The sequence below is a fragment of the Globicephala melas genome, chromosome 7 (assembly GCF_963455315.2).
Source record: "Globicephala melas chromosome 7, mGloMel1.2, whole genome shotgun sequence".
Lineage (NCBI taxonomy): Eukaryota > Metazoa > Chordata > Mammalia > Artiodactyla > Delphinidae > Globicephala > Globicephala melas.
The window spans coordinates 59,667,923-59,684,588 of NC_083320.1; the positions used below are offsets into that span (position 1 = coordinate 59,667,923).

Here is a 16,666-nt window from a genome sequence, read left to right on the forward strand (position 1 = left end):
GCAGGCTCAGCGGCCATGGCTCACGGGCCCAGCCGCTCCGCGGCATGTGGGATCTTCCCGGACCGGGGCACGAACCCGTGTCCCCTGCATCGGCAGGCGGACTCTCAACCACTGCGCCACCAGGGAAGCCCAGGGTCCAATTTTAAATTCACAAATAGTATGGGATGGAGGGCAAGAAGAATATGAGTTTTATCTACTAGGATGCCAAGCTCCTCAGAGGTGACTGATTAGGATAAAGGAAGCCTGTGCTGCACGTTAGGGAAAAAAGTATTACTGGCCCTCCCACATTTGACAAGTTGAGGTAGAGAAAAAGTGAGGGATATTTGGGGGACTGCACCAACCACATTTCCCCTGCATTGCTGGAGCTCTTTAAAGGCCGACAAGGGGATCACTTCTAGGACGGAGAAAAGTCAGGAAACCAGACGGAGGAGGCTCTAAGGACAAACCTCGGAAGACCTGCTTCTCCTTCCCCTTTGCTCACATCTCACGTTATGTAACTGAAGTTTCTCACTGCAACGGACTTGTTGCATTTTCCAAATAGAGAGCAAGCTCCTGGAGAACAGCCCATATGCTCCTGCATTTCATGTTCCCACACCCGGCGCCACACTCAAATCATGGAAGACATTCACTATATATGTTTCTTGAGTAACTTAATAAAGGAACTCAACACATACTTGCTGAACTCCTTACTGTGGGAAAGAGGAAGTGGCTTGGAAAATGTAATTTTGATGGCATCCAAGACAGAGGGATAATGTATCGTTTAAAAGTAATAACTCTTACTTTAAGACAAAAAAAAGAATAAGGTATCTTACCTGGTGACTGCTGGTCTCAGAAACTTTAACATCCAAAGACCCTGCCAGGACAGCATACCAGTTGGTTCCAATATCACCCTGGCGAAATACTGGAAAAGAAACAGCCATGTAAGTAGACCAAATGTAAGTTGGTTTTACCACGTAACCTGATAGTTTCTCACTGGTTATTGTGAGCCTAACTTGGACCTAGATGAGCTTACCAACCTTCCTCTATCTGTTCCCACCAGAACATGCCAAAATTTTCTTTCCCTCTTCTATCAACAAAGCTATATCCTATTTATTCAACGTTCCATGAAGTAGAACTCTATTAAACAGAACTCTTTCATATTTACAGAGCAGCAATAAGGGATGATAACCCTAAATGCTATAAGATCCTTTGAATGTAAGAAGAATTGACTGGTATTCTCTGTAATTTATCTTAAATATACTTCACTGTATCGTGATTCTTGGAAAATTATTACTCTAGATGGGGTGCGTGTTAATAAGACTATGGGACTCAACAAAACTAGCTCACCACCCCAATTTCCCAAATCTATTTATATTAAAAGCAACATGCTTTCTAGAATAGAATGTCTCCTTTTAAGCTAACCAATGGCTGATTAAGAAAAATAAAATCTGTTTTAAAATTTTTCACTACTGTATTTTCATTGTCCATTTTCTTGTTTATTTTATAAAGTCACTGCTTTTAGGCATTACGAGTTAACTACTCTCTGGAAATGATTCTCATCAAACTTCTGAACTTAATTTTGCTTTACTTTTGTAATCTCAGAGAGAAAACATTTAGTTATTTAAAGAGAACCTTAGTTCTCATATCCATGTTAAGACCAGTAGTTTGGAAAGTCATTCTGAAACACTGGTTCAAAAATCTCATAGAGACCCAACTATCCTTTTAAATATCCTAGCTAAATAGCTAGATGGAATGATCTGATATTTTAAAATTCTTCTCACAGAGTCAGAAGTCAAGTGGCTCAATGAAAACTCACATGACAACTCAGTGGGACAGTTAAGTTCTGACAAGGCTAGTGCTCAGTGCGTAAGAGGAAGCTTCTGGGAGCCATAATTAATGACGACGAGCTGTTCTAAGCTCTCTGACTGAGACATGCCGTGGAAAGGCAAGAACAACAATAGCATCCTACCAAGTGCAATGATAAGCTTAAGATGGGGGATGGCTGAGTTTACAGCTGGCCTCTCGAGTAACTCTAGCCTTTGTAAGGGACTTATTTTAGAGTTAGGGCTTTGCCTTTCATGAACTTCTTGGCCCCCAAAGACATTATCATCTGCCAATCGAATTCACATTACACATCACAGAAGATTCATTGAAAATGGCCTTAAGAAATAGAAAACAGAGTCTCAGCTCTAAAAGAAGGAAGTTCCCGCTATCAGTAAGAATAAAAATATTGGTTTGAAAACCGTATGTGTGGATGATTTTTTTTAATAGAAGTATGACTATGTTTTTGCATGTGTGCATATGGGAAAACATCTTGAAGAACACACACAAAATGTGAATATCAATCTCTGGATTTGGGGATTGTAGGTGATTTTTATTTTGTCTTCCAAATTTTCTACAATGATGTTGTGACAGATCCTGATAGGTTCCCACTCAGAATCATGCCCTCCCTTCCTCCTGTTTAACTGAACATGGATTTGATACAAGTTCCCACCCGACTCTAATGGGTCGAATTCTAAGAACGTATTTCTTCCCTAGCTCCACTGGGGTAACCATGATTGGCCTAAATCAGCCCTGGTGATTCCATGATCTCTGCCAGTGATTGGTTTAAAGATGGGCACATGATGCAATTCTGGCCAATGAAACAATACAGGAAGTCTGCTGGGGGATTCTGAAAAAGAGACAAGAAATAGTCCTTCGGCAGGAATGTTGTGTAGCAGCACACAATGCCTCCAACTGCTGTAGTTAGTTGTATCAGAACCATTTGGGACAAATCTGAGTACAAATGCCAACACCTGAGGATGCAGAGCAAAAACAAATAAACCAACAAAAAAGATGGGAGGAACCTGGGACCTTAATAATGTCATTGAGCCACTCAATCAACCAACCCTGAAGCCATCCTTCCTCAGGACTGCTTATACATGAGTAATTGATTTTCCCCCTTTGCATGAGTTATTACTCAAGCCAGCCGGATGGGAGTTTTCTGTTACTGCAGTATAAAGCATCCCAACAAATAGAATAGCACTACTTTCTTAATAAGAAAATACTTGGTTTTTTTTTAATGCAGCTGTTACCCTATCATTTTACTCTCCCTACCCCTTTGGTCACATCTGGAATAGACGTTATCACTGAGGTTAATTTGAAACATTGCTATTGTAAAATCAGCTATGCTTTAAGTTTTTAAATTACTATTATCATTAGTTAAGAGACCTTTTGTCTTGTTTAATATCCTGCTGGCTCCCATATTTCTTGGGTTACAGAAAATAATTATATTTTAGAATTTCTAAGGATACTGCTGAATGTATAAATCAGTACATCCTTCCAGCTCCATCTGGAAAGTAGGCTGCCCTGGAAGAACAATTTACGTGCTGTGGATGAAGGAGTTAAGGAAGTGCCTACGTGGAACTGAATAAATAAAGGAGAGGGAAATGTCAACCTCGTATCTTTGACTGAAGCTCAAATATTTGGCACACAGATACCCCATTTGCTATCCATCCCCACAGGGTAACCACAGATGAGCACAAACTTATACATGAAAACACACCACTGGAGTTGCATTTCTTACATGTTATTCCTTTTTCCAGATTCTCATAATAACCACATAAACAAATCTGATGAAGGAGATTTGGGTGAAATTTCTCAAAAGCTTTAACTTCTTTCAGCCGCGTGAAGATTATATCCACATCTTCACTGGATCGTTCTAATGGTCTATAAAGGGGAGAAAAGGCACAAGGCTAGATCAGAAAGAACTTACTTGAGTCAACATGCATTATTCTAACTATATTTAAAATTTTGCAAATATACCAATTGCAAATATTTTACTGCAAATATTTATCCCCCTATAACCATTATAACTATTTCCAGGCCTTCGTCAACTGTTCACCTTAAATCACAAATACTGCAGATGGTGTGATATTGTGATTTACAATTAAAAAAATATAAAATAGTAAGAAATAAGAAATTGTTCACTGTTCCTTGCACAGAGCTCCTAAAACTCTTGTAATTTCTTATATGAGAGCCACATGGGGCCTCTTCAGTTATAATATTTGGCCTCTTGTCCTCAGTTCCTGAAATGCTTAAGAGCCGTAAAAGTGAAATGGGTGTCAAGCCCCTTTCCACCACAACCAAGTTTATGTTAATGAGGGGACTTTTGGAAAACTCCTAGGTAACCTAAGGATGGAGACTGGCTGCCTGGAGAACCACTCATGTGATTAGAGGGTTGGAACTTTCAGCCGCACCCCTTGACGTGGGGGTGAAGGGGCTGGAAATTGAGTTCAGTCACCAATGGCCAATCAATTTCATCAAGCATGCCTAAGTACTGAAGACTCCATAAAAATCCCTGAACAACGGGGTTCAGAGAGCTTCTGGGTTGGTGAACACCTGGAAATGTGGGGAGAGTGGCACTGGGAGAGGGCGTGGAAGCTCCATGCCCCTTCCCATACTTCACCTGTACACCTCTTCCATCTGGCTGTTCCCAAGCTACACCCTTTCATAGTAAATCTAGCAAGTAATTGTTTCGCTGAGTTCCGTGAACTGCTCTCTAGCAAATTCATCGAACTCCAAGAGGGGTTTGTGGAAACCTCCAATTTATAGCCAGTCAGTCAGAAGCACAGATAACAACTTGGACTTGCAGCTGACATCTGAAGTTGCACGTGTGTGTGGGCGGGGAGCAGTTTTGTGGGACCGAGCCCTTAACCTGTGGGATCTGATGTTATCTCCAGGTAGACAGTGTCAGAATTGAGTTGAATTGTAGGACAGCCAGCTGTTGTCACAGAATTGCATAATGTGTGGAAAACCCACACACCTGGTTATCAGAAGTGTAGGGAGTATGGTAGTAGCATGAGGGTAAGGGAAACACAGAAGGACGAGTTTTCCTTTACAGATGGCTATACTTACTCAAAATTGAGGTCCCAAACACAAATGCCTGCCGGGGCCTATTAGGTAGAGTAAATGATTATACAAAGAGCCAAATATAAGGAAAAAAATATCTACTATACAAAACCAGTGGTAAAAGCAAAGACAAATTGCAAACTGCAGAGGTGGGGCTGTCGACAGGGAGCAGGCCTTATTGGCTATTTTCCTTATCACTGGCTTTCTGTGGAAACATGGGGCCAGACGTCATGTATTTCAGCCATTCAGGGAAAGAGATCTAGACGTTTGTTCACATTTCTTAAACATTGTGTGGGCCACACACAAAACATCTATGGACTAGATCCAACTTGTTGACCACCGTTTTGTACTTTCTGGATTAAGACGAACTGGAGAAGTAAACAAAAATGGGATAGTTTTACAGATTATATAAACTATTTTCTTTCTTTTCTTGGAGCCGTTTTCCAGGTCTATTTGTTCTTTGATAGATATGTCCCGTTCTACAGAAAATAGTCACCTCCTAAGTGCCCCCAGAACATTCTGGGATCAGAGGAAACGATGGGGGCCAGGATGTGACTGAGACAGGTAATGCTCACCAAATTCCCACGTGTTCCCTGACATTTTTACCGGCTTCCGAGCCATGCTCTGGCCAGTGGACTGTGAACAAATCAAGCACGCATCACTTCTGAGGTGAAACTGTTAAGGGCCAGCCTCAGCCACAACTCTGCAGTGTGTGATGGGCTATTGTGTCCCTCCCCCAAAATACGCTGAAGCCCTAATACCCGGTACCCATGAGTGTGACCTTATTTGGAAAGAGGGTCTTTGCAGATGCAATCAAATTAGGATGAACTCACACTGGATTAGAGTGGGCCATAAGCCAAGGACGGGTGTCCTTACAAAAAGAGGGACATTTGGAAACAGACACAGGGAAGATGGCCAGGTGAAGGCGGAGGCAGAGGCAGGAGGGACGCATCTCTAAGCCAAGAAACACCAAGGACGGATGGCAGCCACGAGAAGCTGGAAGGAGACGAGGAAGGAGATTCCCGAGAGCCTTCAGGGGGACTTGGCCCTGACGACACCTTGGTTTTGGACTTCTGGCCTCCGGAATCCTAAGAGAACACATTTCTGTTGTTTCATCCCACCTAGTCTGTGGTCTCTTGTTTCAGTAGCCCTAGGAAACTGATGAGGAGGCAGGTGCTTCAGATGCTACAGCCGCAAGATGGAGACTTTGTCGAAGTGACAAATAAACCGCCACTGTGTGAAGCCCCGAGATTTTGGTTGGGGGAGGGGGAGTGTTGTTAATACAGCATCACCTAGACTAACATAGAGGTCAGGACTACACGGGCCAGAGTCCAAGGAACTTGGGACATTATCAGAGGAAGACAGATCCCACCATGAGAGATGCACATTTTTGGAGGACATGAGCAGGTGACCCGTCACGAAGGGGAAGACCTAAGACACAGCTTTCATGAGTTTAATTGAGAGGCTCTGCCCCCACCCCTGTCACACTTTCAGGCCCAAGATAACTAGATTCGAAGAATCTGCTTACAACCTCGGCGGGCCTCCCAATTAACCTCTACTCAAAGGGCCTGAGCTCTGCTTCCCAGGGAAGAGGGAGGAGAATCCTGATGCATTAGTGCCTGTTTATGAGATGACCAAGTGTCCGGAAGAGCTGAGAGCTTTGCAGGCTTACCAGGGAAGGTACAGCACACTGGGCACAGGGCCTCTTTCCACCTCTTGTCCCTTTGGAAGGGCCTTATCAACTCCCTACCAGAAGCCATGTTCCCAAAAGTCAAGGGGCTCTGAAACAGGTGCTAGAATTTCAGCAGTTAATAAAGGGGTGCAGACAACTTTCAGTGAGAGCCTTTGAGTGTCCGGTGGGAAAGCATTTCCCAAGCAGTGAAGGCGCAGTGGCTGGCAGAGCTACCCTCGACAGCTCTAGCCAGCGGAGCGCACTTCATGGGAAGCAGTGTTGGCACGAGCAGGGGCCACAGCAAGCAGCCGTGTGAACCCCACGGGGCTCCGCTACAGAAGCGCGGGCACTAGCCTGCATGCCCAAAGCAATGGCGACATTTAAGTCAACCGGAGGGGGGAATCACAAGGACCAGATGAGCTGGAAATTGGCTGGACATTGATATGGTGGATTCGACTTAGTGACACAGGAAAAGAGAGAGAGATTAGAATCCCTCTTCCATCAGGAGGGAAAGCAGCATCCCACCTTGTTTATTCTCCCCAGAGCATGTTCCATATTAGGAAGGCAGACCAGGGAGGCCTAAAAACATGTTTGGTCCAACACTCTCCAGAAGAAACTGAAAACAGCAGAAAAAAGAAGCACTTCCATACAGACCAAAACAAGCACAAGAGAACTTCAAGATTCATAACCAGATTGTGTGAGGCCCAGTGACAAAAGACACTTGGAAAGACAGAGCTAATGTGAGATAACCGGGACGAGCATGAAAGCTCTCTTCCTGAGATTTTCTGTGGGCACCCCAAATTTAGGTCCTAATAATGTCTCCCCCATTGTTTAAACATTTAAGCCACAGAAACTATGAAAAGCAATGTTTTCTCTGACATTCATGGAGTGGGGAAAATTCCATTCAGCTATTAACGGACATCTTTACCAACCTACCTCTGCAACCTACCACAGGTGATAATCCTTCCATTGCCCCACTTCTCTTGGGAATCTATGATTTCCTAATGCCACATACATTCTCCTCTCTGCAGAGGTCATGCCTGGTACTTCCTTCATAGATCCCGTGGTACTCAGCAGAGGGCCAAGCACACAAGAATTCCTTGGATGCGACGTTCCACAGCGACCTCAAACTGGACTCACCTTCTCTCCGACATCTGCCACCGCACCTGCACTCCTTATTGCCACGCATGGAGCAGGCTCGTCCTCTCTCACCACGTCCAGCTAATTCTACCAACTCAGTGTCTCTCAAATCCATCTCCTTAACCCCTCCGGCCACGGCCTCATTTGAGTGTGAATGAGGGGCACATGAAACACGTACTGGGCTAGCAAGCTGAACGGCATGGCAGTCCTGGCCTAGGAAGTTGGAGAACTTTGGTTCCGTCTAATAGTCAGCAGAAGTATTCGAAGCAGGAAGGTGGCATGACTGGATGTACCTTTTGGAAAGATCACCTTGACTGCAAGTAAAGGCAGGTGGGAGCGTGTAAAGACCAACAACTAAGAGACCAGTCAGGAAGCTCTTGCAGTCTTACAAAATGATGATGCAGGTTTCTCTAATTATAGCTCACTCTACGCTCCTTGCCTTAATAACTGCGTACATCTGGTCCCCTAAGTAAAAGTTCCAAGTTCAGAGAAGTTATTTTCCTTAGCCAACCCTCTGACACCCAGGACCCGTGTTTTAAATCACTTTTTCTAAAAACTTCACATTTAAAACATGTTCAAACAGCAGTAGAAAGAATCATTTACAAAAGAAGACACTGTGGTAGGCAGGATCCTAGGGTGACCCCAGTGACCCACATCCTTATATAATCCCCTTAAGGGTAGGCAGAAGCTCTAATTTACTTTTAGTCAATAGAATATGGCAAAAGTGTAGAGATATCACTCCCATGACACGTTACAATATAAAGCAAAGTTAAAGAGATTTTGCAGATATAATTAAGGTCCCTAACCAATTGACTTTAAGTTAATCACAAGGAAGATTTTTCCCAAGTGGGCCTGACCTAATCAAGCAAGTCCTTTAAAAGAAGGTAGAAGAAGTAGGAGAGTCTTTTTTTTTCAATTAAAAAAAAAATTATTTATTTTGGTTGCATTGGGTCTTCGCTGCTGTGTGCAGGCTTTCTCTAGTTACATTGAGTAGGGGCTACTCTTCATTGGGGTGCACGGTCTTCTCATCGCAGTGGCTTCTCTTGTTGCGGAGCACAGGCTCTAGGCACACGGGCTTCAGTAGTTGTGGCACGCAGGCTCAGCAGTTGTGGCACACGGGCTTAGTTGCTCCGTGGCATGTGGGATCTTCCCAGACCAGGGAATCGAACCCATGTCCCCTGCATTGGCAGGCGGATTCTTAACCACTGCACCACCAAGGAAGTCCCAAAGTAGGAGATTCTTTTGCTGGCCTTGAAGAAGGAAGCTGCCATGTAGCAAAAGGGCTACGTGGCAAGGAATATATGAGGCCCCTGGCTGACAGCCAGCAAGAAAACAGGGACCTCAGTCCTACAACTGCAAGGAACTGAACTCTACCAACAACCAAGTGAGCTCAAAAGAGGTCCCCAAGTCCAGATAGGGACACAGCCCAGTCAGCACCTTGATTTCAGCAGAAAATGCAGACAAGCACGCCTAGGCTCCTGCCCCACAGACCTGATGAGGTAATAAAGGTGTGATGCTCTGGGCCACTAGGTTGTGGTGACTTGTTACCCAGCAACAGAAAACGAATACAGACACAAAGTCTTTTCTCACCCTGACTCAGTTCCTTATGACCAGCTTAGGGTTCACTTCCCTCACAGAGCTTTTCCTAACAATGTTCTCATCCTTCTCTGAAGTCCAATTGATATCATTTCTTTTTGGAATCTTATCACATTATTTTACTCTTTCACGTGTCATGCATGCAGCTTCTGTCTTCTTGGAGATACCATCATTCTTCTATGCATTCATTTGGTGAATACTATTTGGATCTTATTTTTTATTAACTACTGCATCACTGTTTTCCTGTTTTGTTTTGTTTTTTTTCTTCTCATGGTTCTTTAGCTCTTCAGGATGAATGTTACTGTCCGTCACTGAAAACTGTCTAAATCAGACAGCAAGGTCAGACAGAGGTTAACCCATCTAAGTTAAAAAGGCACAAACTAAAACCATTGTCGATAAAATAAAATCCTTTTAAGTATTATATAAATTGTAATGGTAAATAATGCCTTAAATTAGCATTACAAAAAGATAATTTTATTAGAATGTGTTTATGATTTTGAAAGGCGTGGTTTTAACAACTTATTTATAACTTTTTATCACATCTACCTTTCAAATTAATGGCACCCAAATAAATAAGACTTAACTTTGCAATATGAATTATCAAAATCTATGGAATTATAAATGACTCTCCGCCAAACACATCCTTTCATGAATACACATTCATTTTATTTATCCATTCGGTAAGCTGTATTGCTTTCCTACCTTACATTAGATACCTTTCCCTGGAAGAACAGAGGTGAGTAACACGCCAACCCTACCCACCGGGAGCTCACAATCCAGTGGGGAAGGGAGCCACAAAATCAAAATTAGAATACTGTATGGTAAGTACTGTAACATGGGTACCCACAATGTTCTGGGCTGCACCTTGTTTTACTACAAAGAAGGCAAACATGGAAACTACCAAAGTCAGGTGTACGAGGGATAGCAAAGGTTCTGGATTCCAGGTGCTGCCCACGTGTTATAATGCAATGTGAAAATGTAATGTGCTCTTAAATCTTAATTCAGTCAGCTCGGGATTATCTAGGGACTAATTAACCAGTTTCTGGATTAGTCAGAGCACGAAATAATAACACACAGGCATCTGTGGGGAAAAATGTACAATAACCATAAAATCAGCAAAACATCTCCTCTTAGATGACTTCAGTTTGACTATATGATAATCAATATGCAAATCCTCTACCGTGAGGTGGGCCCCACCCTGACCAATCTGCTGAGTAAGCCCCCCCTCCCCCCTCACCTCCCACAGAATCTCTGGGGGACCTTTCAGGACAGTGGATCCCAACACCCAGCAGTCAGACCTGTGGGAGGCGTGCAGGAAGTAGATGAAGAGGGAAAGGAAAGGAGGGAAGGGAGGCAAAGTGCTCTCTGCCCAGCTGCCTTCCCATAGTCGTGAACAGAAGGCTCACCCAAGAAATGGACAATAACGGGTCGTAACAGTACCGTCATCTTGTGGGAATGTATATAATGCTTAATTTCCTCCACTACTTCACTTGTATTTTTTCTAAATTTCCAGATGTCTTCTGAAGATCAGTAAATGTATTTCAGAACATTGGGTGTAATGCTAAATAAATACATTTGCATTAAAATGACTTTGCGGTTCGTTTTGTCTCCTTGTGCTTTAACAGTAATTTAGGATTATAAAGAGCTAGCCCCCACTCCTAATGAACTGTTAAGTTCGAGAAAATACATGGGAGCTTTGCAAATTATAAAGGGCTACAGAAGCTATTCTTATTATGAGTACCATCAGCTTCATCATCATCGTTAGCCACAAAGACCTTTTAATGATGAAAGCAACGAATAAAGTGCTTAAAAACATATATTAGAATTCTCTTGTAGTTTTGGAAGGGTTTATAGATAGGTGTGCATGTATATTTTTCTCTCTCTATTATAACAACAGTAAGATCTCAAACAATACGTACTTTATAATCTCGTCCTTTTCATAACACTATTAACTTTTTAAAAGGCTTTGAAATGTTCATCAAAAACATTTTACACAGAGGCTAGGTAAGTATTAGTATGCTAAAATCATGTGTGTATAATGCCAGTGATGACGTGGATATATCAAAAGTCTTTGAAACTCAAGATGTTTACCACTTATCATGTTATTTTAATTATATGGTTATTAACCACTTAGAATACTGAAATGTTGACTCTTTACTAATTACAAGTTTTCCCAACAACGTCAACAAAATTCAGAAAGAAGGTGTTGAAAATGCATTCATTCAATCTGCGTGTCTGTATGAGAGAAGAAAGCACTCGGGTGATACAAAGAGCATGGTTCCTGCGCTGAGGAAGTTCAAACTGAGTTAGGGAGAATTGTACACATACAGCAATTATCAAGGTGAAATGTAGTAAGAAGTGCAATTAAAATAGGAAAGAAGGAAATATGAATTCAGAAGAAGAACAGATATCACTGATGGATGCAAGTTCTACAAAGACTTCATGAAGGCACTATTGTAAATTCTTCCTAAAATCAGTTCTTTCTTGTTTCTCTTTTTACGTCTATAGTACCACCACTGTTGTGTCATTTATTCCTAAAAAATGTGGTGTCAGTAGGGCTCCTCTCCCTAGAGACCTGTTCTATTGACTTTTCTCCCTATGAGTTTCTTACCTACCAACCTCCTAACACACACACACAGATATACACATGCATATCCATATGTACAGAGATGTATACACACAATGCATACACACATATGTACAAACACATATACAAACACACACATACACACGGATAAAGATTCTTTGTTGACCAAAGTGTGTTCAGACTCCCGAACCTTTTCCTAGACCCATCTGTGTACTTCTTTGTAAAATGCAGTTTTAGCAAGAACCTTGCTAAAAAGTCAGTTTAACCAGAACCTCCCCACTCCTGATATCTGACCACCCTTCATATTCGATTGGGTTCCTCATCCTCCGCTCTCCCCCAGACGATATAGGATCACCCTTGTCTTCAGCAAGAATCCCGTCGGGTCAATTTAGCCAGAATCCTCCTTACCCTTGATGTTTCCTCTCAGTAATTTTCCAGCCACTGACTTCCTCCCACCCCCCACACCTTGCTCCTTGGCTGTAAATTGCCACTTGTCCATGCTGTGTTCGGAGCTGAGCCCAATCTCTCTCCCCTGCTGCAAACTCCTATGGTGGTAGTCCCTATGCCTGACTCAATGGCCCTGAATAAAGTCTGCTTACTACCTTTAATAGTTTTTTTTTTTTTCCTCCTTTGCGGCACGCGGGCCTCCCACTGCCGCGGCCTCTCCCGCTGCGGATCACAGGCCCCGGACGGCGCAGGCTCAGCGGCCATGGCTCACGGGCCCAGCCGCCCCGCAGCACGTGGGATCCTCCCAGACCGGGGCCTGAACCCGCATCCCCTGCATCAGCAGGCGGACTCCCAACCACTGCGCCACCAGGGAAGCCCTGCTTACTATCTTTAACAAGACTCAGTGTCTTTTTTTTTTTAAATATAAATTTATTTATTTATTTTTGGCTGCGTTGGATCTTCGTTGCTGCTCGGGGTCTTGCTCTAGTTGCGGTGAGCGGGGGTTACTGTTCGTCGCGGTGTGCGGGCTTCTCATTGCGGTGGCTTCTCGTTGCAGAGCACGGGCTCTAGGCGTGCGGGTTTCAGAGCTGCAGCACGCAGGCTCAGTAGTTGTGGCATGCGGGCTCCGTAGTTGTGGTTCGCGGGCTCTAGAGCGCAGGCTCAGTAGTTGTGGCGCACAGGCTTAGCTCCTCTGCGGCATGTGGGATCTTCCCAGACCAGGGCCCGAACCCATGTCCCCTGCACTGGCAGGCGGATTCTCAACCACAGCATCAGCATCTTTTCCTTTAACGTCACACACACACCCAGCCACTCCCACACGCACATGAGCGCACCCCTCAACTCAACCAACTGCCAAAATTCTCCCTCGTCTATTGATTCTGCCCATGTTCAGGGTGACTCTCAGAAAAAAATCCCATTGATGGACCCCAGGTGCAACTGCAGTTTTTGGTTTTTTTTTTTTTTTTTTTTTTTTTGCGGTACGCGGGCCTCTCACTGTTGTGGCCTCTCCCGTTGCGGAGCACAGGCTCCGGACGTGCAGGCTCAGCAGCCATGGCTCATGGGCCCAGCCGCTCCGCGGCATGTGGGATCCTCCCGGACCGGGGCACGAACCCGCGTCGCCTGCATCGGCAGGCGGACTCTCAACCACTGCGCCACCAGGGAAGCCCGCAACTGCAGCTTTTTATCCTCACAGCTGAGACTGTCACAAGGCACACCATGACCTCTGTGACTCTTCCAAAATATGGCCTGCATGTCAGCCACCAGGGAGCAGAACGTGTTAAGTCTGCACATTCCTGGCCTGATGTCTCCCTATTTAGAAATCATGCCCACTTGCTTTTATGTCCCTATAAAAGAATGAAGAGAAAACGGCCCCCCAGGGTCCCAAATGAGATAAGAGAATTGTGACTGGAGGTCACCAGGGGCCACCATTTTGGCCCTGAGCAGAGCAACAGGAGGAGTCAGAATACTTCCACCTCTCTTTTGCAGGTGACCAGTGTGTCATCTGTCCTACCGAGAGAGCTACGCCAGCTCTGGGGCCCAGGGCTCTTTGGACTGTTGAAAAAGCCTGTCTTCAGGCCGAGACCAGGACCAGCCTTGCTAATATCTAAATAAGACTGATCCTGGGGCTTCCCTGACGGCGCAGTGGTTAAGAATCCACCTGCCAATGCAAGGGACACGGGTTTGAGCCCTGGTCCGGGAAGATCGCATATGCCACGGAGCAACTAAGCCCGTGCACCACAACTACTAAGCCTGCACTCTAGAGCCTGCGCGCCACAACTACTGAAGTCTGCGTGCCTAGAGCCTGTGCTCCGCAATAAGAGACGCCACCACAACGAGACGCCCACGCACCACAACAAAGAGTAGCCCCCACTCACTGCAACTAGAGAAAGCACGCGTGCAGCAACAAAGACCCAGTGCAGCCAAAAATAAATAAATAAATGAAATTTATTTAAAAAAAAAAAAAAAAAAAGGCTGATCCTGCATTTATTAGTGAAGAGAGAGAGGGAAACCTTTTGACCAGACTCAGGGTGCTGTAATTTGTCTTGTTACAAATACAAAATCAAAGTATGGGCTTGCCCAGTTTTAGCAGAGCCTTTTCAAAAATCTTCTCTGACTGTACATGAGTGTCTAAACTCAGCACAGTATCATCAGGTTGGGCACACATCTCTCCACCACACACTGTAGTCAGAGGTCCCCAAAGCCCAGCCAAACTGGATGCTTACTGGACCCCAAGCAGCACATAAAGAAGACAGCTATCATAATTTTCCCCAGCTAATAATACACTTGCCCTATTAGCATTAAGTTAAAAATAATTTCTTTTGGCTCCTTAAACTTTTAGAATGGCTTCTGGGATGACTCAGATAACTGATGCTTCTTTAAAAACGTTTTGCTGATAAGTTTGAAATGATGGCTTTTTTTCCCCATGTAATTTTCACCATAGCATGCAGACACTCTCGAAAATCATTCCACACTACTTAGTGCTACATTCAAATTTGAGATAACTCTGTTCAAAAAATTGCCATTGCTACAACTAAACATTTGAAAGGCCCTAAGACCCTTAGGTTGTGAGGATTAGAGAACAGGAAATGGGAACCTCTAGAGTCAGATCTTTCTGATAACCATTTCTCAGCACTCTCTATTCCTGGGCAACAAGGAGACCCTTGACGGTGAAACAAAGTGAGAAAAGGAAGGCTGAGGATGGGGGAGAGGAGGGAAGGACATTATTCTCAATCTTTTATCCATTCCAACACATGAGCAGCAGCAGAGGGAAGCGCATTTTGAGCAGGGAGTTTGAAAATGCCTTTACCTCCCTGGATCAGCTGGCTGAAAATCTCTGGCTCTGAAAGGGAAGCGGGTATGCTATGATGATGGTGGATAATCTGGTCCCCATGCCTCACCCCCGTCACCTATTTCCTTTGGAAACTCCTCATCTATTCTCCTCTTACTCGCTCTTATCCAGACACACAGGTGTCTCTGCTGTCCCTTGAAGGCCTCTGCCCCACCTGAGAGCTTTGCAATAGCTATTCCTCCTGCCAGGGATGCTCTTTCCCAGATATCTGCAAGACTCCCTCCCTCACCTACTGCAAGTTTGAGCACAAATTCTCTTCTCGGCGAAGCTGATCCTGACACCTATTTAAAATCCCAGGCCTCTCAGCAGCACCCAACCTATTTTTATCCAGAATTCTCTTTTTCCATAGCACTTAATATTTCCTAACATAATATTTATAATAACAAATAAGTTATTTATTTTGTTGATTGCCTCCACTAGAATGTAAGCTCCGTGAAGGCAGGGATTTTCTGTCTGTTTGGATTCTGCTATACTTCCAGTACCCTGAACAGTGCCTGGCATATAGCAGATGCCCAATGAACACTGTTGAAAGAATAAATATACTTTTGTGCCTTTTGTATTTGTACACGTGAATGTATTATTATTATTAAAAGTGAATAACATTTCAAGGAAAATTATATTACTTTTTGCTTAAGAAGCTATCTGTCTATAAACTTTTTTTTTTTTTTGCGGTACGCAGGCCTCTCACTGTTGTGGCCTCTCCCGTTGTGGAGCAGAGGCTCCGGACGCGCAGGCTCAGCGGCCATGGCTCACGCGCCCAGCCGCTCCGCAGCATGTGGGATCTTCCCAGACTGGGGCACAAACCCGCGTCCCCTGCATCGGCAGGCGGACTCTCAACCACCGCGCCACCAGGGAAGCCCCGTCTATAAACTTTTTGCTCTTCGTGACCACACTTACCAAATTAGAGTAATAATAAATCCTCAGACTTCCAGTGTTCTCAGTGAAAGAATGAACTAAGAATCATTTCATTTTTAACAGCAGCTTAATTATTCACCAAGATTTCTTGTAGGATCCATTTACATTTTTTTCATGTGAGCCCATGATAATTTTCATGACTAATTTAGTAAACCTAAATATGCAAAAATGTGATATTACTCAGCCTTTTCTGAAGGTAAAAACCATATGGGAAATGGAAATAATGTAGTTCTAAAGCTGCATCCCAGAAACAAAGACGACCAGTAACATTTTTGAAGATATGCACTCCAACAAATCCATTAAACTAGGCACAAATTGAAAATGGTTCTAAACTAGAATATATAATAGAGGACCAACAACTACAAGGGCGTTTATCATTCCTGTGCGGAGATAAATAGGCTGTTCTTGTGGTAACTAATCTGTCCTGCCCCACAATACTTGTAATGGATATAAATATATTTAAATTGGAGGAGGTAGGCCTAAATTTTACCTTATTTGATAAATAACAGATAGGAGTAGAAAATTTGGTATGTAGACACACTGGCTGAAGACACATCTCTAGATTAATGATGAGTTATGGAAGCTTGAGTGT

The 16,666-nt window shown here is 43.8% G+C and overlaps 1 protein-coding gene across 4 annotated transcripts in view; it reads right to left on the bottom strand.

Annotated features, from left to right (window-relative positions):
- Window positions 1–16,666, bottom strand: part of RAPGEF4 (Rap guanine nucleotide exchange factor 4) — a 317,781-nt gene that overhangs the window by 256,545 nt on the left and 44,570 nt on the right. For all 4 annotated transcript variants that reach the window (XM_060302243.1, XM_060302240.2, XM_060302239.2 and 1 more), the window contains exons 2-3: window positions 3,545–3,687; window positions 813–901 (exon numbers count right to left, since the gene is read on the bottom strand). In XM_060302243.1, the coding sequence (XP_060158226.1) occupies window positions 813–901; window positions 3,545–3,687 (232 nt within the window). The remainder of the gene's footprint in view (window positions 1–812; window positions 902–3,544; window positions 3,688–16,666) is intronic.